The sequence below is a fragment of the Giraffa tippelskirchi genome, chromosome 14 (genome assembly GCF_054371585.1).
Source record: "Giraffa tippelskirchi isolate mGirTip1 chromosome 14, T2T-mGirTip1v1.2.pri, whole genome shotgun sequence".
Lineage (NCBI taxonomy): Eukaryota > Metazoa > Chordata > Mammalia > Artiodactyla > Giraffidae > Giraffa > Giraffa tippelskirchi.
The window spans coordinates 46,828,008-46,852,351 of record NC_137288.1 but is presented as its reverse complement, the minus strand read 5'-3'; the positions used below and the strand labels follow the sequence as shown (position 1 = coordinate 46,852,351).

Genomic DNA, 24,344 nt, shown 5'->3' with positions numbered 1-24,344 from the left:
AATAGTTTTAAATTTGCCCTTCTATTTCAGAAAGTTTGCTGTCCCACCACTTCTTCCTGCTATCCACATCTGTTACCAAGTATTGCAAGGTCTAGCCCTTGGAGGGGGCGTGGTCAGCAGCATCCAGTGTTATGGGTTCCTCATAGAGAGTTAGTTTATGTGCTTCCCTCTTGTCACATTTAACTGTATGTTCTTCTTTCAGGGAAACGCAAACCTGGACATCCAGAATGTGAACCAGCAGACGGCCCTCCACCTTGCCGTGGAGCGGCAGCACACTCAGATTGTGAGGGTAACGTGTCTACTAAAGTGAATCTTACCGTTTTAAATGATATGTTGTTAGGCTTCTCAGAAGGTGTAGTTAGAGGTAAAATTATGATTTTAGGCTAGTATTTTACATCAGTTGGGTAAAGAGTTTTAATTTATAATAGGAAAAATCTTAACTCTTATATTTAGAGTTTTTATAATTTTGTTGTCAGGATTTGTAAATTCCTGGAATATTAAATCAGAGAATTTCAAAGTAACATATACATTTTTTAAAAGTATACTCCCTTTTAATTTTTATAATTGAGAGTGAACTGTAATTAGAGGCGTTGGCTAGACATTTGCCAGACATTTCAAAGAAACTGGCATATGTATTTTTATTTTACTAATCTGGTGATTCCAGATCAAATACTTGAAAGATGATCTGTTTAAAGTTTTTTGAAGAGCAGTGATTCTTAAAGTTTGGAGGCTGAAGCAGCAGCAATAGCATCACCTAGTGCTTTGGCAGAAAAGTAAATTCTTGGGCCCCATCTCAGACCAACCAGATCAGAACCTCCAACGGTGGGAACTAGCAATCTCTGGTTTTACAGGCCCCCACGTAATTCTGATGCAGATTTAAATTTGAGAAACTGACCTACAGAGACGTTTTATATAATCTTTTTTAAACACAGTGAACAAAAAAAGAGCAAAATAGGAATTTGCCAAAACAGATAGGACTGTATGCTTGAGATTGATTTCTTTGTATGGTGTTTTTCTAAAACTCTGATAACATTTGCAGAAAGGTTAGGGAACTTGTTAAAGCAAAGTTTTATATTTACTGCTTAAAATATCTGTTGAGGTATATCAATTATGCATTATATGTAAGACGTTGTAACTTAGCAAACACTTCACATTTATAATTATTTAAAATTCTCGTGCCAGAAAGTCTTCATTTCTCTGGTGTTTGGACTTATAACCCTTATAACCATACATTTGGAGAAAATTGACCAAAGGGAATGGAAATAAATAAATGCATATTTATTTAAATAACAGAAGAATTTTGAGTATTGTGATTTGGTCCTATTGGAAATACTTAAAATATACCAACTCACATATCTGAAATTAAAAGGAGAGAAAAAAAATGTCCTGAATTTCCTCCAGTTATTTTGATCTTAGAGTAGAATAATTAAGCTGCATATTGGGTCTTGTTTCTTTCTGCTGTCCCTAATTCAGTATGTTTGAATAATCAAGCTCATCATTATTTGTAAGGAGTCACAGGGATACAGAGTGGTGGCAAGCAAACACATAAATCAACTTTCGTGGCAGCCCCGTCAGATAGGGCTCTCTCACTGTTACTTTAATTTTAATTTTTTTCAGCTTTATTAAGTTATAATAGATGGGAATTGTATACATTTAAAGTGTACAACTTCATATTTTGATCCAGGAATACATTGTGAAATAATCACCATAATTAAGCTAATTAACATAGCCACCATCACACATAGTTTGTGTATCTGTGTGGTGAGAACATTTAAAGTCTGCCTTCTCAGCAAATTGTAAGAACACAATACAACACCATGCAATGGGGGGGCTCTCCAGAACAAATTCATCTTACATAACTGAAACTTTGTTACTTTAGATGTATTATAATTTCTTGTGGGTGGAATACTTTAGGAAAAAGAGACATTTTTCTCTTCTAGCTTTTGGTCCGTGCGGGCGCCAAGTTAGATATTCAGGATAAGGATGGGGACACTCCTCTGCACGAAGCTCTGAGGCATCACACTCTGTCTCAGCTGCGTCAGCTTCAAGATATGCAGGATGTGGGGAAGGTCGATGCTGCCTGGGAGCCATCCAAAAACACGGTGAGCAAAGATAATCTTCAATTCTGTGCCAGGAGGAGCATCTTTTAATGCAAGGTCTTATATTTATGGCTCATTGAACCTGCATCTGATCAGATATTTCATCAGAAGTACAAATGTAGGAATTTAGTTTATGAGCTAAACACTAGTCAGTACTGACTGTATTGTTTGCATTCTTATTAAAAGTTGTTTGGTTCTGTTTATACAACTTAAGCCATTCAAACAGGAGTGCTATGGTGTCTTGTCTTTGTTTGGGATTGCATTTCCTCATGACTACTGGTATTGAACATCTTTTCATTTGCAGGTTTACCACCCATGTATATTTGACAAAGCTGTCACTTCAAACCTTAATTTATTATGTTGTTGAGCTGTTTTCTTACTACCAATCTGAATCAAGTTCCATATCAGATATGCTATATGCACATACATTCTTCCAGTCTGTGGCTTGTCTTTTCATCCTTTTAATGGTATTTTTTGAAGCAATAGTTTTTTGTTTTTTTTCCAGACTTTAAACTTTTTATTTTGAATCGGTGTATAGACAATCAATGGTGTTGTGGTAGTTTTAGGTGAACAGCAAAGGAGCTCAGCCATATATATATACATGTATCCATTCTCCCTCAAACCCCCTCCCCGCTCCAGTCTGGTACATGACATTGAGCAGAATTCATGTGCTACACAGTAGGTCCTTGTTGGTTATCTGTTTTGAACATAGCAGTGTGTACATGACCTTCCCAAACTCCCTAAGTATCCCTTCCCCCCAGCAACCAGAAGTTCATTTTCTAAGTCTATGAGTCGAAGAATAGTAATTTTAATGAAGCCTGATTTAGCAATTTTTTTCTTTTATTGTTTGTATCCTGAGAAATCTTTGCTAAATCTAAGGTCACTAAGGCTTTTTCCTGTTTTGTACTAGAAGTTCATAAAGTTTGAGCTGTTACACTTAGGTCTGTGAATGATTTTGAGTTAATTTTTATATACACAGTATGAAGTATGGGTCATCTTTTTTTGCTTGTGGATATCATCATTCCAGTCCCATTTGTTGAGAAGACTATCTTTTTCTACTGAATCGCTTGTTGTACCTTTATCTAAAATCAGTTCTCTTCTGTTGATCTGTGTCTTTTGCTCTGTAATGCCAATGCATTGTCTTGATTACTGTAGCTTTATAATAAATGTTGAGGTCAGTCCAACTTTCTTCCTCTTTTTCAAAGTTGCTTTACTATTCTAGGTCCTTCACCTTTCCGTATGAATTTTAGAATCATTTTTAAGAATGTAAAAGGATTCCAAGACCAGAGTGTTTGCTAATTGCTGCCTGTCTTTCTGTATGACCATGGGTAAATACTCTAACTCCTATGTGCCTTGTTTTTCTCATTTTAAAATGAGGGGGAGTAACTACCTCCATAAGGTTGTAAGGATTAAATGAGTTAGTTCATGAGAAGTGCTTAAAATAGTTCTTAGTCCACTGTAGATGCTCCATCAATGTTAACAATTACTATGACTATTTTCACGTGTGAGTCAGTAGCTCAGGTGACACTAGAACCTGATTTGTCTCATTCTCCACTTTGAGTCTTAATTCCTAGTTCTTGTTCTTTTCTCAGTTCTCTCTCCCCTTATTGTTTCAAGTTGGTTGCTAACAGCTCCAGGGCCAAGTTGTTAGAAAAGGGAGTACTGTTTCCTCAATATCTCAATCAGAAGTTCCATTCTTGAGTCTTACAGTCCTTAATTGACTTGATTTAGATTATGTGTCACCCCTGAACTAAGCACAGATGAAGTGGGTATCTGACTGATTTGGACCAGCTTTGGTTCACTTCTGAACCCGGAGGATGGGTCAGTCCTCATACTGTACATCTGAGGACACTGGGGGTGGGTGAGAAGGGGAACGATACTAGGACTGCACCCCATGAGTGTCCATCACGTCTCTATAGTGTGTATGCTCTTTCCAGACATTTTCTTATCCACACTTACATATTCATATATACATGCATACATATATTCGCAAGTGCACACACACACATACATATATGTATGTATGTATGTATATTTGGTAATAAGAAATGATAGCAGATTCCTAAAGGGGAAAATAATGACTCTTTTCATATGATTTCAGTTAATAATGGGACTTGGTACCCAGGGGGCTGAGAAGAAGAGTGCGGCATCTATTGCCTGTTTCTTGGCTGCTAACGGGGCTGACCTTAGCATTCGAAATAAGAAGGGTCAGTCACCGCTTGATCTTTGTCCTGATCCAAGTCTCTGCAAAGCATTGGCAAAGTGTCATAAAGAAAAAGTCAGGTTTGTATGATTTATTTTCATAAAACCTAATATTCTGTACATAAAGTATCATGTGGTTTCACAATTAAGGACTTGGTTCTTGTCATTAAACATTTTAGTAGTTGTCCCTTGAACTTTGTACTTTCTTCTCTTAAAATTTATGTGTAGTGATGAAGTGACACCTCTTTGGAATCCATGCATCAAGCTGTGTTACAGGGAAATTAATATAATGAAGTATTTTTTATTGAAGTATAGTTGATTTACAGTGTTATTTTCTGATGTACAGCAGTGATTCATGTATACATGTATATACATATTCTTTTCCATTATGGTTTATTACAAGATACTGAATATAGTTAATTCTGCTATATAGTAGGACCTTGTTTCTTTTATATTGACTATGTGGCGGTTTGTGTCTGCTAATCCCAGACCCCTCTCATGTATCCTCCCCCTGCTCCTTTCCCCTTTGGCAACTGTATGTTTGTTTTCTGTGTCTGTTTCTATGTCTGTTTTGTCAGTCAGTTCAGTTTGTGACATATTTTAGAGTCCACGTAAGTGATAGATGATATTTGTCTTTCTCAGACTTGCTTGGCTTACTGTGATAATCTCTAGGTTCATTCATGTTGCTGCAAATGGCATTATTTTATTCTTTTTTTTATGGCTAAGTAGTTGTATATAGAGGTATATACATATCTTTAATTCTGAAGGAACATAAAATTCTATTAGAGAAAGACAGAATATATCTAAAAATATATAGATAAAGGCACTGTAATTACTGCAATAATAACTTAAACACTGGGGTGTAAGGGAAATCACTCTGTGTGAACATGTGAGCATGCGTTTTCATGAGTTTCTGAAGATGGTAGTAGAAACAGTGTGTCTCTTTTCTGTAGCTGTAGTTGGCTGTGCATATGTATTTCTGTGTCGTGTATATATATTTATGGATGTGTTCTGCCTTTCTGTAATAGAATCTTTATGCTCCTTAAGGATAAATTTAAAGAAATGTCAAAACAGCAGCTGCAGTGACCTATTTTTCACAGTTCCCTGTCCATTGTGGACTCGGATGATGCTTCCTTCTGTCTGTACTTAGGGCAACTAACATGGGCTCTAGTTAGGATTTTTGTTTTATTCCTATGTCCTGTGTCTTCCTCAGCTGGTTCTGTGTAGATAAAAAAAGATTCTGAGTGAAACTGTCCATGTTAATTTTTTTTTAAGCTAGTGTTTTTGTCTTCTGCGTTAGAAGATTCACCCTTTTTCATTGGGTGAGGATTTGTTCAATTGAAATTTGAATCATGCTATATGTACTAAAAACAAATGCAGAGAGATAGAAAAATGTAATGTATACAGTGTTTTATATACAGATGATAAATCTTAGTTTTTAAACATAACTAAAGTTTTTATGCAAACGAATGATGCTCTTGATGTTTTAAAACATTTTAGTTAATGAATTTGTAACATATTCTGATAGGTTTGATTAGAATTATTTTCTTTTATTAGTGGTCAGGTGGGTTCTCGAAGTCCTTCTATGATTAGTAATGATTCGGAAACCTTAGAAGAGTGTATGGTATGCTCCGATATGAAGAGAGACACTCTGTTTGGCCCATGTGGACATATTGCTACCTGTTCTCTATGTTCTCCAAGAGTCAAGAAATGCCTCATCTGTAAAGAGCAAGTTCAGTCCAGGACCAAGGTAATATGTTTTTCATACAGCATTTTATTATTTTTTGATCTTTGAGACTACAATTAATGATAAATAAGATTATATGATGCCGTGTGTCTGTTTTAATTTTGTTCTTCCTAAGCAAGATCTAAACATGGGAATGTATTATTTATACATTTATCAAGACATCAGTTGAAACATGTAAACTATACTATTAGTTAAAAATAAAAGTTGTCTACTATTTTACTTTCAAAGTCCCTTATCACCTAAAGATGTGTTTAATTCCACTTTGTGGTTTTAGTTACTTGTATATTACACCTTTCTTGAGCATGTGAATTGTTTTGTATTCCTCTTTGTAGAAGACCAGTTGACTTTTTTCAGTAGAATGTCCACATAGTCTGAATTTATTTGATTGTGTTATCATGGTGTTCTTTGTTTCTATGTCCTTTGTATTTCTTTGAACTGGAAGTTAGATCTCACAGCTTGATTAGTTTCAACTTAAACATTTTTGGAAAGAAAACTCCGTAGATGATGCTACTCATTTGATATTGTATCCCACTCTTCATTAGGCAGATGAAGTCTGATAATCCTGTAATTCTTTATGGCCAAATTCTGTATCTCTGAACTTTTTATCTCATCTGACTCCTTTTGTTTTTTGAGAAGCAGATTCTTTTCTGAGTTTTTTTTTCCCCATGTAACTTAGTGCTTTATCATCTTACTCATTTTAGTTTATGAAATAATTGATTTTCTTTAGTTTTTCTTAATGTGTATATATGTAAAGTGAGGTTTAAGTTTCTTACAAATAATTTCTTTCAAAGTAAGTAGCTTAAATCAAAAGATACTTTGGTTTTCTTTGGCTTCATTTATGAAGGTTATACTCTTTTCTGGTTCCCTTGTTGTTCTTTTTATTTTTCTCTAGATATTTCCTAAGCTATACATTAACATTCATTTTTAGAAACAAGTTGGCACTAATTCTCATGGTGAACTAGCTGGCAGTGATTTGAAAGGTGAAATCTTGCCAATGCTTCTTGGATTTTCATAGGGCTTCTTCTAAGACTGTATGTTTTTTATGATCCAAATGACTGTATCATTGGTAAAATTTTAGGCACAGGAAAAAGTTCCAGGAGTTATTTTTGGATGAGAGGTATTGAATTAGTAGTATGTATATAATTGTTTAACCTGCTTATAAAGGGGAGAAGGATACGCTGGCAGCACTCACTGTATGCCAGGCACTGTGTTGGCATTTCATATGCATTACGTCAGTGTCAACCCTGCTTTAATAAATTAATGTGAATCGCTTTACTTGATATTTATAATTTGCTTTAGTTACCTGCTAACAGAGTAACGGTTTGGGAAAGAATCTGAAAGAATAAAAATTTAAGCTGTTCTCTTGTTTCTAGATCCTGTGTATTCTGCTGTTGTGCTTGAAACTTTTTGTTCGATTAAACCCTATTTCAAAAACGTTTCTTGAGCACTTGTTTTATAACCAAGACAGAGACGTTTATGATAGTTCCCTGCTATAAATTAGTAATCTCTTGGCAAACTATGACTTAAGAGTAAAAGCTACTCTTCTGTATAAGGATGTCATTGGTGCTTTAAGAGAGATGTGAAATGAGTTCAGATCCCAGGTTTGTGTAAAGCGGAGTCTCATCTTAGAACTCTTATTGATCCGCTAGTCACTCTGGTGTTTTCAATTGAAAAAACTGAAGCTCAAAGAAGTACACTGACACTTGGGTCTTGAACTCAGTTTTCTTGATTCTTAAGTCCGTATTCTTTCCTCTGTGTTATAATATACAGCTGAAATTAAAAATAATGTCTACACAAGAGAGGGTTGACAGAACAGGAAGGTAGAAAGGAAGGAATATGTTGTTACTCCTTTTTAGTCCAGTTCTGAACTCCAGGAGTCAGAAAGCTTTCTGTTTGTATTTTAAGTTACAGAATTTTCATTCCTGTGCAAAAGTACGAAAACTTACACATACCCTCCCAAGAGGTTTGTCAGGTTGGTTGTGGAACCTTTGAATATAAGGAAATAGTGACCCCAAGTGGCTAAAGGATCGTGAACATTTTCATGAAGATAAATTGTAAAACTATTATTTGGATGAGGAAGAATAAATGAGTTTGGTCTGTTTAGCAATTAAAGAAATACAGATGTGAAATTATGAACTATTATTAACCATTCTCTTCAAATTAGCAAAAACAAACTTCAAAAATTGCTAGCCAGGGAAGTGGGAAATGAGGACTCTCTTAACACTGCAATTGGCTGAATCACTGGGTTCACATTTTTTTTTTGAGAGACCATCCTGATAATATATATACAAACCTTTACAATAAACATGCTTTGATATAGTAATTCCACTCCTGGGAATGTAACCTGGGGAGAAAATCCAGAAGGGGTAACATTTGTGCTTGCAAAGATCTTTTTAAAGAACTAATAGCTAAGTAAGTGATTATTATATTGGTTTGCTAGATTATTTTAAGGTCTTTATAAACAATTCAGATACATAGACAGTTGTGTTGGGAATCAACCATCTTTTATATAGTGAGGAGCAGAGAATCATCATGTGTTAGGCACTGATTGTGTATTAAGCGTTGAACTAAACACTTTACATATGGTATCTAATTTATTCTTTTTTTTTCAACTGTCACATTTTAATGTTTGGCCGGTATTTAGCACATATAATTCCTACAATATTTATATGAAGATACCCCTCACATAAAGATTGCTGAATCAGGCAGAATTCTAGCTGCTGATGTTTGGGATTTTCATTTCTTCTTTCACCCAGATTGTGCCTCCTTTTCTTTTTAGGTTACTAGCCAGCGGATAGCTAACTTGCACACCTATGAAACTTACCATGGTCCTCACCCCTTCCTTTAGAGATAGGAAAGACTTTTGTGGGAGCTGTGAAAAATATACCTGTCTCCAGGGTATGGGTCCCTTAGCCACTTTTCCAGAGTCTTCCTATTTTTGCTCCCCTTCCTGTGATTGTGCCGCTGTACCGCATAGTGTTAGCAGCTTGGGGGCTTAAGGTTATTGTTCCCTTCTTTGTAGTCAGATCTTGAACAGGCCTAAAGCTTGGATGTGTAATCGTAGACTTGAAAAGACCACCCTGGTCTTGCATCTTATAAGCTGTAGGAGACTGAAATTTGTTTCTTTCAACTGTTTTAAATCAAATTAGAAACTGAGCAGGTATGTTAGATTTCTTCTTCTCTCTTCTGTACATTTTATTAGTTACCAAGTCTTCTTAAATAGTTCTCATAACTCTTGCTACTCCTCTGTCTTATTCTGTCTTACTTCAGATATCCCCCCCCCCCAATCTGTTAGAATTTTTCTAGGATATACCTGAATAAGAGCCACCTAACTCCTCTCCCTGTCTTCTAATTGACTCTTACTACCTTGTGAAGAAGGATTGTTCTTTATTGTTCAGAGTTTTTAAAAGCTTCCTCTCCACAGTGTTAGGTAACTTGTTAGTACTGGAGCTGGAATTGGAATCCAGGAACATTAAGGTTCTGACCAACCGTGTCTTACTGCTTCCCACGAAGTTACTATGTCCATAGCAAGGTCTAAGTTGGGAAGGTCCAATATTCGGTTGTTTAGGTGAAGAGGTGATCAGTGGACAGTATTGTTAAGTGATACAAGTGGGGTGAATGTGTGTCAGAAGGAAGGAGAATGAGTGAAAGGTGAATGTGGAGCCAAGGGTGGTGGGCAGGTGGGGGTCAGAGAACCAGAGCAAGCTTAAGAAGTCATTTATACATCCAGAATGCAGATTAAGTGGAGAAGAGGAAGAAACACTGAGGGGAGTCTTGAATACTCTGTGGAGGGCTGTGGCTTTCGAGATCAGGGGAAAGACTAGTTCAGAGCTCTGGGCTTCAGCCGGTGGCTGGGGGGAGGGTCTGTGCGCTGGGAAAGGATGTGCTAGGTGGCGTTCCTCAGGTGTGGACCAGTAACCCCTCCTCCTCTCCAAGCTTTAGCAGTGTGGCTAATCTGGTTAGATTGTTATGAATGTTAGAAATCTAGCTTATCTCAGTCATTTGTTCTTTTAATGTTTCTCTCAAAAGCAGTTTAAGCAAAAAAAGAAAACTGAAGTCTAGTCTGTTCTCCGTGACCTCGGAGGAAGTGGAATTTTTGGTGTCACCCTTTAGGACCGGTAGGGAGACTGAAGTGGAATGAGGCCAGCTTAGCTGGGGTGTTTAAAAAACTGTGAAAATGAGTGACCAGGAGACTAGATAGAGGACAGGAGAGGCCTGTGGTAAATTCCTCTGCGTGGAAGAGTTTCCTTACACAGGAGCAATGCATTTGGATACAAAAGGAGCTGTTAGAGGCACTCAGTTTATTTGTAGATGTTCACGCTTATGCTGTACCCTCTTTTTCTCAGATTGAAGAATGCGTGGTATGCTCCGACAAGAAAGCAGCTGTTCTTTTTCAGCCGTGCGGACACATGTGTGCTTGTGAGAGTAAGTAGCCCAAACAGAACTTCCTCAGAATTATCATAAAAATAGAAAGCGAAGCAAATTGTATCTTTGAATTTTTTAAAAAGTAACTCATGAACCGAGGAGTTGGTAGCCCCTGGGACTCTCCATTTGTTCTCTGTACAAGTGTCACCACTTTCCCTCCTTAGTCCCGAGTGTTAGCGAAGGCTGGATGCACTGCATTCCCCCAGCTCAACTTTTTATTTCATTTGTGTGTGAGCACAAATGAAATAAAATGACCTCTTCTCACATACAGGAGAAAATTTTTTCCAAAAATGAACCTTGAAACATTTAGTATGGCCTTTTTCCACGTATAAAATGAACGCGTCTTTGTTTGTCTGCACCTTTGTGGGGCCTCTCCTGTGTACACTCTCCACTGCTGAACCACTCACAGCAGCCATTTGGGGCAATAATTTCTGGCCTTCTTAACCTTCCTTAACCTCTGTGTCAAGAGAGCTTATAGAAATCTTTTCTTTATGGGGGTAATATTAAAATTTAAGAAGTGTTTTAACCTTTGCTTTTACGTATCTCCCTTGTTCTTTGCAAGTTAATATATTTAGTATTAATGTTCTCCCTTTTAATTTTTACTTGTCAGTGAAGGATTTTAAACATGTTTAACAGTTCATACTTAAATTGGCCCAAGCTAAAACATGGTGTTTTCTCTTATGAAATAGTTCAGTCACTTAGGTGTTGGTTTTTAATATAAAATCTGACCAAAGTAACAACTGTGTGATAGATTAATCTCATTGGCACAGATTTGCTTTAAGCATTGGTTTTTATTTTTTTTTTGGCCGCTTGTCAACTAAGAAATGATCAACGTTTTCTGCTGTAACATTCTGCTTCAAGTTAATTGTTTCTGTTTACCAGAGACTGGTATAATGGCTATTATCAGCTGTCAGAGGGCAAGAAGAAAGAGAATTCTGTGTTTAGTAAAAAGAGTTCAGGTTATACAAGTTTTCATAGCCCAGGAGTTAGCCAACATTTTCTGTAAAAGGTCAACTAGAAAACATTTTTGGCTTTGTGGGCCCCATGATTTCTGCAGTAACAACTCAACCCTTTCCAGTTGCTTGCCTCTGCCATTGTAGTGCACAACAGCCTTAGACAGCATGTAAGCCAATGGGTGGCACTGCTTTCCATTAAAACTTTATTTATAAAACGTTAGTGACCAGTTGGATTTGGCCTGCAGTCTGTGGTTTGCTGACCCTGTCATAAAGCTGGTTATAATTAATAGTTGGTAATGTGGACTCTGGACCCTTAGTATAATATTTTCCCTCAAGAGTTCCCCAAAGTTTTTACATTATTTTTGCTTTAGAATATAATGAGAGCAACTGCTGATTTTATTTTCTTAATTTGGGCCAACTATTGTAATCTCTTTTTGAGTATTTCCTCATTTATTTTCATAAGAAACCTAAGAAGTAGATTGCTTTCTCCATTTTACAGATATGCTGTTATTGGTAAACATATATTTGCTAGAGAAGCTGAAATTGCGGGGAAAAAAATGTCCCTTTCTCAAGGAGTATATAGTACAGCAGGTGGTCCAGTCTCCACAGCACAGTAATCAAGGAAGGAGAAGTTACAGCCCTTTGGACAGGCTGAAGAAAGATTTTATATCAATAATATAACAACCTAACTTAATAGTTACAGGAATTTGAAATAATTTGTTGTTGTCTAGTTGCTAAGCTGTGTCTGACTCTTTGTGACACCATGGACTGTAGCCTGCCACACCCCTCTTTCCTCCACTATCTCCTGGAATTTGCTCAAATTCCTGCCCATTGAGTCGGTGATGCTATCTATTTGAAATAATAGTGGCTGCATAGTACATACTCAGGCTGTTAAATTATAAATTCAACAGAAAAAAGTCTGCCCTCAGATTGAAGACAAATCCCAAACCAGTTGTCTGCTAGCAATAGCTCCTACCTGGTTCTCTTGCCTAGGCCAGCATCTGACCCATCTCTTTTTAGGCCTTGGCACAAGATTGACCTTGACAGAGCATCTCTGTCCACAAGCATCTCTGTCCACCAGCATCAGCGCTGTTGAGAGTCTATGACCCCCTTGTCCACATTGGTGATTTTGTGCTTTGTTAAGGTTTACTATCATATCATAAAGATACCCTGCCACAGTTTTTGTTATTTTTCCTGTTTTTGAATTGACAAAGATACTTGGTAACATAGGCTAAGATATGGAGTATACTTTTCATAATAAATGCTAATAGGAAAGAATGTGTTGAAGCACTATGTGTTATTTTATAATTAATTAATAACTTTAGGTGTAACATTAATAGTCAATAACATTGAATTGTGCCTGAGAATTTCTTCTTTGAATGGGAAAGCATTCTACCTTTAATATAGAGGTATTAGAAAGATAGTCCATTATGATGAATTGTCCTGAGTGCTAACATTAAAAAAGTAGTCACTAAGCAATTTCCTTGTTAGACTGCATCAATTTGATAGGAGGAAGAGAATTGTACAGTATATTTTAGGAATTTAAGAGACTAGTGATAAAATACTTACAAAAGAAAGTAGTTTTTAAAAATATCATGCTACCTGCCTTATAATTCTTGTTATAGTAGTTAAATTCATGAAAGGTCTCTCCTCCTCCTTTATTCTTAAGCCTTAAGATCTTGAAATATTTTTGTTACACATTTAAAAAAAATTTTGAACCTTCCCCTCAGCTTATTCCAGTCTATTAGAAAATGCTGTTATTTTCATAACGATGGGCTTTCTACTCTAGAGGCTACCAATGAAAAATATGCTTTCTTCGGTAGGTGACATCTTGAGAAGGTAGAATGGTGTATCGCTGTAACTTAGTGTTTATCTCACTGTTACATGACTGGAGGAAGGCAAGCTTGTTCATCTTTTCTTCTGTGAGATGTGTTGTGTTGCCATTTGCAGACTGTGCCAGCCTGATGAAGAAGTGTGTGCAATGTCGGGCAGTGGTTGAGCGAAGAGTGCCCTTCATCATGTGCTGTGGAGGGAAAAGTGCAGAGGATGCCACTGACGATATCTGTAAGTGGGTTTTCTTACTTTGTTGGGACTTGGATAGACACATCTTCTCATAGTGCGCTGTACTGTCTGCTTGTAAAACAGAAGGTATATGACTTGAATCTTCAAGGAACAGGTACATTATAGGAAACCTGAAATTGTATTTTTCTAACTTGTAATATGATTATGGAGCTTTAAGCATTAGTCTTTTAAGGAAATATCCATGTGTGTTTTATAACAAAGTATTGTTGTATTTTTAAAGATACTTTGGCTATTTTTAAGATGAAATTTATTGTGTCTCAGGGCAGGAGGACATCATATTATAAATTATTTTTTCAGTTTACACATGTATTAACCTTATTCCTTTATGTAATAGGTTTATGTAGGGTGCAATAGTCATTATTTGTGACAGAGTAACTATAGATAAATGGAAGTGTAACCCAGTGAACAGTGGAAAGATGAAAAGTAAGTTATTTACCTTCAACATTTCTGTGCAGTTGACCCTTGAAAATCACAGATTTGCACTGCCAGGGCCCACTTAAACTTGAGTCTTTTTTCCGGCCACACCACATGGCTTGTGGAATCTCAGTTCCCCAACCAGGGATTTAACCCAAGGCACAGCAGTGAAAGCCTGGAATCCTAACCACCAGGCCACCAGGGAACTCCCAAAACTTGGATATTTTTTGGTAGTAAATACTACGGGACTACATGGTTCGTGTGTGGTTGGTCGAGTCCAGTAATGTGAAGAAACCGTGGATTTGGAGGGCCACTATACGTTATTTGTTGATTAACCCTTGTGTTGTTCAAGGGTCACCTGTAGTTCAGCGGTATAAAAATAGTTTTCATCTCTGCACGAGGCGTAAACTGGATGGTCTCTTTGATTTCTTTGTTCTGTGCAGGATGAGGAATAACGTTAGTGTAGCCGCTTTGTTTTTATCCTCAATAGAGCAGGGTAAAAATCCTGGGGACAGATTAACTAGAGTAAAAGTCCAAGTATCTAGAGAATAGGAAAAGTGAAGTAAAAAAATTTCCCTCCATTTGGTAGGTATCACAGACCTTTCTTTCATGAATTTCCTCATCTCGGATCAGTAGCAACAGGAGAGCCTTGGAAAACCTGGAAGTGTCTTTGTAGTGTGGATTATTGTCCAACTGAGTTAAACATAATTAGAAATTAATGTGTGAACCTATTTCTTTTTGAAAATTATAAATGAAGAAGTTTAACATGAATGTACCTGCTGTATCCGTTGTCCATGTAGGAAAAAAGTTTTTTAAGAGCATTCGAATAATAGTCTCGTGCTTTTAATAAATAAAAGTAATAACTTTGAAATAAAAAAACCAGTTTTGCTTCACAACAGTCATAACATTAAGATTCTTTGTGTGTGCTTTAGCCAGTGGGAATATTCCGGTGATGCAGAAGGACAAGGATAATACCAACGTCAACGCGGACGTGCAAAAGCTGCAGCAGCAGCTACAGGACATCAAAGAACAGGTAACAGCGCTTCTCCACGGTGAAGAGTGACTCCCAAGAGCGCCAATGCCTCTTTTTCTAAAAAAGTACTGGTGTTGTCTATAGCAAGTGTGGTTCATATTAGTGTATCACTTGTAGTATTTGAATATTTGCAGTCAGCAAGATCTGATTAGAAGATTTCATCAAGTACTTGACAAAATAGGAAATGCACCACACCCAACATGAAAAAACGCTCCGTCACACTTTTCCTGCCTGTCAGATTCGGGGGGGAAGTGTTAGAAACTGTCAGTATCGAGTGTTCAGGCAAAGTACAAAGCAGCCGCAACTCACACATGCTGATGGGAATATTAATTAGTAAAAACACTTTGGGAAAGTTTGTCATTATCGGAGAAGGCAATGAATGGCACCCTACTCCAGTGTTCTTGCCTGGAGAATCCCAGGGATGGGGGAGCCTGGTGGGCTGCTGTCTATGGGGTCGCTAAGAGTCAGACAGGACTGAGCAACTTCACTTTGACTTTTCACTTTCATGCCTTGGAGAAGGAAATGGCAACCCACTCCAGTGTTCTTGTCTGGAGAATCCCAGGGACGGGGGAGCCTAGTGGGCTGCCGTCTTTGGGGTCGCATAGAGTCGGACGTGACTGAAGTGACTTGGCAGCAGCAGCAGCAGCATAAAACTAAATAGGATTTAGTTTGGGGATGAAAACTTGGAAAAAATAATCACACAGATAGTGCTTAAAATCAAAGGATGGTGGTTGTTTTTGGCTGGGACGTGGGGGCAGTTTGACGAGTAGTGATGGTTCCGTTTCATGACCTAAGTTATTCACTTACATTTGATCGGTTTGTGAGCTTTTGTTAAACTGTACATTATGCACATTTCTCTATAGATGTGATACTTCAATGAAAAGGAGAAAAGGACACACACACACACACACACACACACATGCACACACCCATAGGAAAAGCAAGGGAAAGATAAATGTTAAATTCAGAAAAGTGGTTAGAGGAGTGGGGGAGGGTATATTCATGCCTAAGCTGGGTGGTGGTGATTTGTTTCTTTATATATTATATATACCAACAGAAGTACTCTTTCATATCTGCTTAATATTTAATAAAAACATTAAAATGAATTACCTAAAACTTACAGGTTCTGGTTAAAAAAAAAGTCTTTTCTCCCTCTTATCTTACCACTTGATTTAGCAATTAAATCTGATTTAATTCAAAGGATTGAGCACAATGGGTATTCTTTAGTTGGCAGTCACATCAGTGTTGCCATGCAGTTGTTAAAAGTTCCACTCTTGTCTTTTCTTTCTGAAGTTTTTTCTTTCTTAGATAATCTTTATGGCCATATTTCATCACTAAAGTATTTAAATAGTTAAAACTCATTTTTTGTGGAATGTTGAGGTTTCTAACCCCTTCAAGGTTACCAAGAGAAAGCATCTGAATAAGTCTCTTTTTAAATTTTAAATCTCCAATCTCTCTTACCCCAATGTCTTTAAAAAACAAAGATTTATTTCATATGCTATTAAGAATATATTAATCCAAATTAACTTACCCTGGACTGCACAGATGTGTTTACTTTTGGAAATAAGATTTATTAATTAACTACATAAACCTCTGGGAAGTTTAATGAAAAAGAAACTATTTTAGTTTTAAAAAGCTGCTTTGGCTTTTTAAAATAAAAACTGATTTTTCTATCCCTTTTCTTCTCAAAACTTCAAAGATAAATATGAAAATTTACCTTGGAAGAATGGAGCCAGCAAGTGAGACTCTAGTTCTTTTTTTCTATTATTTTCTTCATGATGATTTCTGATATTGTCAGAGTTGGTAATTACATTTTCCTATAGGCTTTAGGCCTGATTTATTAATCTGGACATTTTTATTTAATCATTTCTGTGTTATTTGGGAAAGGTATAATTCAGAATGAAGTTTTTATAAATGTAAAATGTGCTTTTTGAGTGTATGTGTGATTTTTCTCTAGAAAATTTCATAGAAGTATACTCCTGAATTCTTCTAAGCTGATGAAGTTACATTTAGCAATAGCTCAGGTTAATTGTTTTTAACCAGAGGGTCTGTATTGAAGGCAGGGCAGTGCAGCTTCATGTCTAAAAGCAAGAGAGCTCTGGGGCCACATACACCCGAGCTCACATTCTGGCTTGTCTTTAGCCTCACTAAGGCTAATGCCTTTAGCCTCACTAAGCCTCAGTTTCCTCTTTTGAAATGAGAGTGATATATGCCTTGGGCCTGGATCACATCTAGCATAGTGCTTGGTGTGTGTATGTTCTTAGCAATATCCTCCACTGCTTCCTGCAATACACTGTGTTATTTTCATGTAAGAACAACCTGGTACCTAGAGTTGGAGAATCTGAGTCAGACTGAAGGGGCTATTTTCATCCTTTTCCTATTAGATTTTTGCATTTGCATTTTAAATTTTATGTACTATTTATTTTATATAGTACCTTTTTATACTGACCTGACAGTACAGCCAGTATTTCTATTTTTATAAGGATGATATCTTAAAGATTCAAAAATTTAAAAATGTCCAGCAGCCAAAGATTGACTACAACAACAAAAAAATTAATGACGTTGCAAAGTTGACAGATTACACTTTCAAACTAGAAAATAGCTCAGCATTTATTACTTTGTTTATTATCTCACATTGCAGACAATGTGCCCTGTGTGTTTGGATCGTCTGAAGAACATGATCTTCCTTTGTGGCCATGGGACGTGCCAGCTCTGTGGAGACCGGATGAGTGAATGTCCCATCTGTCGAAAAGCTATCGAACGGAGGATTCTTTTGTATTAGCTAAGAAACCCCCTGTGTTCTGTTAGCTAAACTATTTTGGCCATGAGATCTTAGTGAGCTTTTTAAGCTAGTTGGAGGTTCTAATGAATTAATTTTTAATATCATAGTTTCTTTACTAGAGTGTAATTAGCCTCTAAACGTACCAGAACAACTATAACAAAAAAACTCTACAAAACAGTGTTTGAAGCTGTGTATTTTGGTTTTTGTTTTCTTTTCAATTGAAACATCAAATCCTTGTAATTCATATATAATTTGCCTTCTGCATCTAAGGGAGAAAGTCCTTTAAGGATCTCCTGTTATTTTTTGTTTTCATTGCATTTTTTCTCATAGTTTATAAACATTGTTAGACCTCAAAAGATATACTTCCTTATGGTCAGCTGTCTTTTCAGTTTATCATGATTTTTACACAGTGAGTTGGCACAGGTACTCAGAAAGGTCATGCATCATATGAAAGGTGCGAATCAAACCATTATGTTTCATATGTTAAACGATAAAATTATAGTACAAGTTCTGCATGGTTAAAGGAATACTGACGAGAGGATTCTCCTTATAAGGTAACATAAAGTTATCCAAATGATTCTTTCTAAATTCTCAGAGTGAATGGAAATACAGAATGAGGGAATAGTGACTTTGCATTTAACTTATTTTCTGGATTCAAAGGAAAATTGTTTCACTTGTTTCAAAATGACTGAGACATGAAAAGTAAAAATAAGCAATCACAGTGGGGAATTGAAGGCAGGGCGAGTGGGGGCATCCAATAAAAGAGTGCCTATTAACTGTTATAATTGCCCTTCTTATATTTGTACACTGTTCTGTTCAGCCAGCTTGTAAAAACCTGACTCTGAAAAATGGGCCTCAGTTTCCCCTGTGGTTACTTATTCAGGCTTGATCTGACCAGTGAAATGGTATTGCCCTGTTTGGGCCCCCGGGGTTCAGTTTAACTTTCTGATGTGCTGAGTAGCAGTAATCCAGGAAGGGAAAAGCACTGTCCTCAGTAAAGGAATGGTCCTTTCTCCTCTGCGTCAGTTCTGCCAGTATCACTGTTTTTCTCTTCCTCAGAGGCCTCGCTTCCATTATCTTTCAGATAGCAGAGCTGACTATAAAGAAAACAGTCTGTCATCATACCTAACAATGGGGATATTATTTAACCTGCCAGCAATATCCAAGACCTTGTAAATAACTGATGATAGACACTTAATTTAGAAAGAATGACTAGGACATTTACAGAAATATGTCTGATTATCTGTGTTTTTGTTTTGTTTTACTCTGGAGCATCTAATTATTTTTTTCTCTTTCAACATCTGGAATGAATATACACATAAGTAAGTGTTTTGGGGTTCATTGCTGCTAGATTATACAAATATCACTTGTTTACAGTAGTATCTACTATATGTGTATAAGTTTACTCCTAAGGATAAGTATCTTTTTTGTGGGTTTTTTCCCCTTTGACTCTGGTTCTTATTTCAGTTCTCCTGCTGCAACAATTAAATTTGAAAGTACAAGGTCTCTAGCCCTCATAACATCATGTTTCTGGCTCATTAATGGCTTCTGCCTCTGCAAGACCTGGTGAGAGCAGTGGTGCACTTTGCTGCCTTTCTAGTCTTGGTAATTCCATATCTGTGTTTAGTGGAGTGACTTACCATTTAAAACAGTAAAAATTTTTATAAGTTTTAAATTTGAAAATTTATATTGACTCTACTCAGTTACCTAATAACAGGCTACTGAGGCTGTTGTTGAAGCCACATTTTGAAGTTATAAAAAGATAGAACATCTGTCCAGTGATGTTCATATAAAGAGACAGACTGTTTTCTTTCAGATCTGTAAATAGTGTAAGTCAGGGTTTTCCTTCTCTTCCATACTGTGTGCTGCCCATCTCTTTCCCACAAGGTCGATTGTAAGGAGGGAGCACCTGGCTGACTCATGCATAGCTTGACCAACCAGAGAATTGTATAGTCCGGATCTTTACTTCACTTAAATTCTTGTTCCAGGTCTTCTGAGTTATAGTGCTTAAGCTTACATCCCTAAAAGGCAGTTTCATCTTCCAGACTAGCTTATTTCCTCCATATTAAAAATATAATAACCTGTAAGCCATTATAAAAGTCATAAAGTCACTGTAATTGTAGTGTTGTACACTTGTGGATTTTCTCCATTTGTACCACTTTGAAATTTGTCTAGTGAAAAGAAAATGTTTTTTCATTAGTGTTTTTAAGCACCTGAAAAATAATTTTAAATTTATTTTTGGTTTGTGAGAATAAGTTTAAGAGCTTCATTATTTAAGTGACTTTTCCTCTAATTCTATGAAACTGCTACCTCTTATCATACGTCTCAGCAGTACTCCCAGTTAGGACGTGTCCTTGTCATGATCATTTTTTTATCTTGTGCCTCGAAGGAGCTTTTGCTTTTCCTAGAATTGTTAGGAAAAAAAAAACACCACCACCAAAACTGACATGCATTCACTCAAAAACGTATTTATTGGGCTTTAAGAGCAAGATACACAACAGTGAAAAAATTGTCAGCTTCTAAGCACATACAGAATTTATCATGCAGCCATTGCATATTTGAAGTATTCTTTTCAAAAAGAAGGGATCTAAAGATACTGATAACATTTCTTCTAATGTTTTGGAAGAGCTGTCATTAGGGTTCCCCCCGTACTCCCTCACCTCTACCATATTTTTTCTTTTATTCTAATGTTGTCAGCTTTGTGACCCAAAATATACACACAACTTAACCAGATGGTGCTATTCTAATAGTTTTTCTTCCCATAATTTAACATTCTTGCTGTTTATACATAAACATATTTCATTTTGTTGGGAGCAAGGAAGTTTTTCAAGAGAAGATCATTTTGTATTAGTATTGGAATATTATATTACACAAGTGTTTTAGTTTAGCTGGCCAAATTATGCTTGGTTATTTGTAAATTTAAACATTGCAGATTGACCATCTAGCTACTGAGGCATAAAATTAATTGATAATGTTGAAAATAACTTTCTTAAATTTATATTTTTGATGGCTTTAGCCTGTAAGAGCATTTAGCATATTGCAATGCATGCTGCTTAAGATTTGTCCAATTCAAATTTCAAAGCTTGCTAGGTCATTTTTACGTGGCAGAAATAGATGGTCTTGTGTTGTAGTGTTATGTGTTGCCCAATGCTGTTTTTTGTTTATTGTGAATTTTGGACCCTTTTGGACTAAGAATTATTTAAACTTATGAACTTGGAGAATTGGTGATGGAATCGGATAGAGGGGATGATAGGGATTGCAGCAAGTAAAAAAAGAAAAGTCGGTTTCTGAGTCTAGAGAAAAATGGGGATCATGTAGATATTACCAAAGCAGTAACTGTAGAAGTATATTCAACTGTCTCATTTTGCAGAATTGAAACTATACCCATTAAGCAGCAGTCCTCTTCTCCCTCCTCCAGTGGAATAGAATTTTGATTAAATATAAATGGAGAAACACCTGAATATCTTAAGAGTTTGTATTTGCAAGACCTACAGTGATGGTGAATAATCAAGTTTGGGGAAGACAGAATTTCTCTTCACCCTCCTAGTTATCATCAGTGGTAATTGAGTAGGTTTTAAATATCTGTTAATTAGAAGGGTTTATTTCATTTTGAGTCAGAGGGGAGAAACACTTTATACATTGTAATTAGGTTAGCTTTGAATTTATACTAAATTGAGAAGGTATTAGAGCTTCACAAATTTTGTGTGCCTTGTTGAAAATGTCAGTTTTCTTTAAGTCTACTTGTAACTGTTTTCAAGATGTTTTTTTCTCTCAAAAAGGCATCCTAATTTTATTTGCTTGAGTATTATAATAGGAATGCTTACTGATATTACTTGATGAATCATGTATAGCCTTGGAACTTTTACATATATGTAAAACTATAACAGTATTAATTACAGTTTTACTTCTTTAAAACACTAAAATTGAGGAAAAGCTATTTAATGCTGTCTCATGTACACATTGCTTTGCTACAGCGAGGGGGAAATTTTTATAGATTGAGCCTCAATTTGCTGGTAAGTAGTTGGTAGTGGGTGAAACTAGAGTATAAAAATATGAACTAGATAGTAGAACTGGTGAATTAAAATTGTGAGTTGCTATATTGGCATTTTCTACCTCCTTTTCTGTCAGAGTATTTTCCAGCATTTATTCATATTTGTGACTAAGGAGGAGATGGAAACCTGAGGTTAAAATTGAGAGTTTTATTTTGTTGAGGAAGCAAAGATGACTTGCCACATCAATTTGGTGCCTGAATCCGTAACTACAAGTTACAATTAATATGAAATGTATAAGAGAGATAATATTGCTGAATATTTTACTTTTCTTGTGCAGTCTATTTAGTTTTGTTTCATAAACATGACTTTTTCCCTCCAAAAAGCAAAATGGTCTTGTAATTTTCTATGGAATAAACAAATGTGCCATTTTGTCTGAAATCAATAATTTCAGGAAGTTATTGAAAGTTCTGACTCAGGGCTTTTTAACAGTTTAAGCAATTGTTAGTTATATTTTGGAAAATCCATCTACATAGTTCTTCAGTGCCTTGAAAGAATTATTAACTTGGCAACACTACTAAAACTTTATAGAAGGTGGTCTTTAGTGTGCGTTAATCATCATACACACATTGATAAGTTGTATTTCTTAGCTCATGTAATAGCGATACTGCTTGTGTGCTGGGTTTGGGTAATTCTTTAAAGGAAGTTTTCTTAGATTTGCACTTGATCATTTTTTTAAATGAATTACTTATGGCCATGACACTGTTACCAGGAAAGTACTTCTATGTTAAGTCATTATGCCAAGTCATGTATCAGTAGTACCTGGGAAGAGGAGCTAGAGTTTATACCTTTTGCTGTTTTAGCAAAAAAGGAGAATCTGTTTGGAAAACAGATTGTCTTCCCCTCAAATGAAAAGAAGACCTTTTGTTTAAATGATTCGGTTAAAAAAACTTTTTTTTAAGAAAGTCATGAATTGCATCACACTATTTAACGCTGGTCTTACTTAGACTGAATCCACAAAATTTTCTGTTCAGTATGCTTGTGTCATTCTAGATACATTATATTTAGTGATAGAAGGCAGCTTAATTGACTCATAGCAGTGTTTTGCTTTGTATTTTTTCCAGTGTTTTTTAGCTTTCATTTGATTAAAGTCTTGTTTGTGAATATAGTTTTTGTATGGCAAATGATTCTCATTTATTAGCTTTCTCTTAAAAAATGCTTAGCAAGAGCTAAGCTTTTAAAAATAAAATGCAAACATTTACCATTAATAAAGCGTATGATGTAATATCATTATATAATGCTTTTCGCTAATCTTTTGAAACTATTCTTTATAGATGTATGTATGAATTTTGATTCTTTATGGCATTTGAAAACAAATCTCAATACATCAAATCTTTTTATTGGGGAGGAAATTATCATGTCTTTGAGAAACAAAGAAATACATCTCCAACTCTATACAAGACATAGGTGCCCACGTCTAGAAGGCTCTCATTGCAATTGTTTACATTTAAGGTACCTCTCTATCAATGGGGCCAAAGATTTTCCTATTTTAACACCTCACATTCTCAGGATTAAGAGATATTGTAAAAGTAGTCTAAAGGATAAACTTGATAGAAAATAAATCGACTAGTCATGAAAGACTCAACTTCTTCTATAAAAAGTTTATTATACTTCACAATTCCAATGTAGATTTCACTTTCAAGAGGTACACATTTTAAAACAATGATTTACTTGACTTTGTTAGCATTTTGTGACTAAATCAGTAATAGAAGGGTTTGTGGGTTATTTTATTTTTCAAGTTAATAGAAGTACTTATTTGTGAAGTTACTGGGAGTTTGTCTAGTTCAAAAATTAAGTATATATATAACTCAGATGTTTAAGAGGAAAATCATCCAAAACAAAAACCTTTTAAAAGTGTTTATTTGAAAAAAAGCATATGTATTCTACCTTTAAAATTGTGAATTAATTTTTTTTGATAACCTCTAATTAACTGTATTTGGGGGTTTATTTCTATTGCTGTATAATTAGACATTTCATGGCAATATTTTTTATTAAATTGAAACTCTGTATAGGTTTTTAAAATAAAATCTGATTTCTACTTTTTATCATTGATAGGTATTCATTCTTCAGAGAAGTTAAAATTGTTAGTCTTCCAGTGTAGCATTTCCCAGACTGACCAATAATGAAAACTTTTTAATGATACATTGCAGGGCAGTGATAGGAGTTTAAAAGATAGAACGAGTGCATGGATTAAAGTAGAATGCCAAAAATGATTCTCCCATAAGTTAATTGCTAAAGAATGATCATCTGGCTAATAGTTTTTTTCTCCTTATAACAAAATTAGTTGAGAGATTTATTTCTATCTTAAGGATAAAAAGATGATAAACATGATATGAAAAGATAAGACAAGACCTGGAACAGTGGCCATCAGTCCCAGAGTTGATGCTGTGTCCCTGCAGCTGCTGGGCAGTCCTGCCTTTGCACTGATGTTATAATCAGATACCATGTACTAATGCTTAAAATGCTCCTTCATGTTAGGTTCTCACTCTTAGGTATGGCAACTTTCTGAAAGGCAGATTTTCAATCAGTGTAAATATTATTTCTCATGTATTTAA

The 24,344-nt window shown here is 35.8% G+C and overlaps 1 protein-coding gene across 2 annotated transcripts in view; it reads left to right on the top strand.

Annotated features, from left to right (window-relative positions):
- Positions 1 to 23,022, top strand: part of MIB1 (MIB E3 ubiquitin protein ligase 1) — a 99,579-nt gene extending 76,557 nt beyond the window's left edge. For both annotated transcript variants that reach the window (XM_081562753.1, XM_081562754.1), the window contains 8 exons: positions 203 to 289; positions 1,941 to 2,102; positions 4,201 to 4,382; positions 5,859 to 6,051; positions 10,395 to 10,473; positions 13,380 to 13,493; positions 14,858 to 14,958; positions 17,600 to 23,022. In XM_081562753.1, the coding sequence (XP_081418879.1) occupies positions 203 to 289; positions 1,941 to 2,102; positions 4,201 to 4,382; positions 5,859 to 6,051; positions 10,395 to 10,473; positions 13,380 to 13,493; positions 14,858 to 14,958; positions 17,600 to 17,740 (1,059 nt within the window). In that variant the 3' untranslated portion in view covers positions 17,741 to 23,022. The remainder of the gene's footprint in view (positions 1 to 202; positions 290 to 1,940; positions 2,103 to 4,200; positions 4,383 to 5,858; positions 6,052 to 10,394; positions 10,474 to 13,379; positions 13,494 to 14,857; positions 14,959 to 17,599) is intronic.
- Positions 23,023 to 24,344: the final 1,322 nt, after the last annotated feature.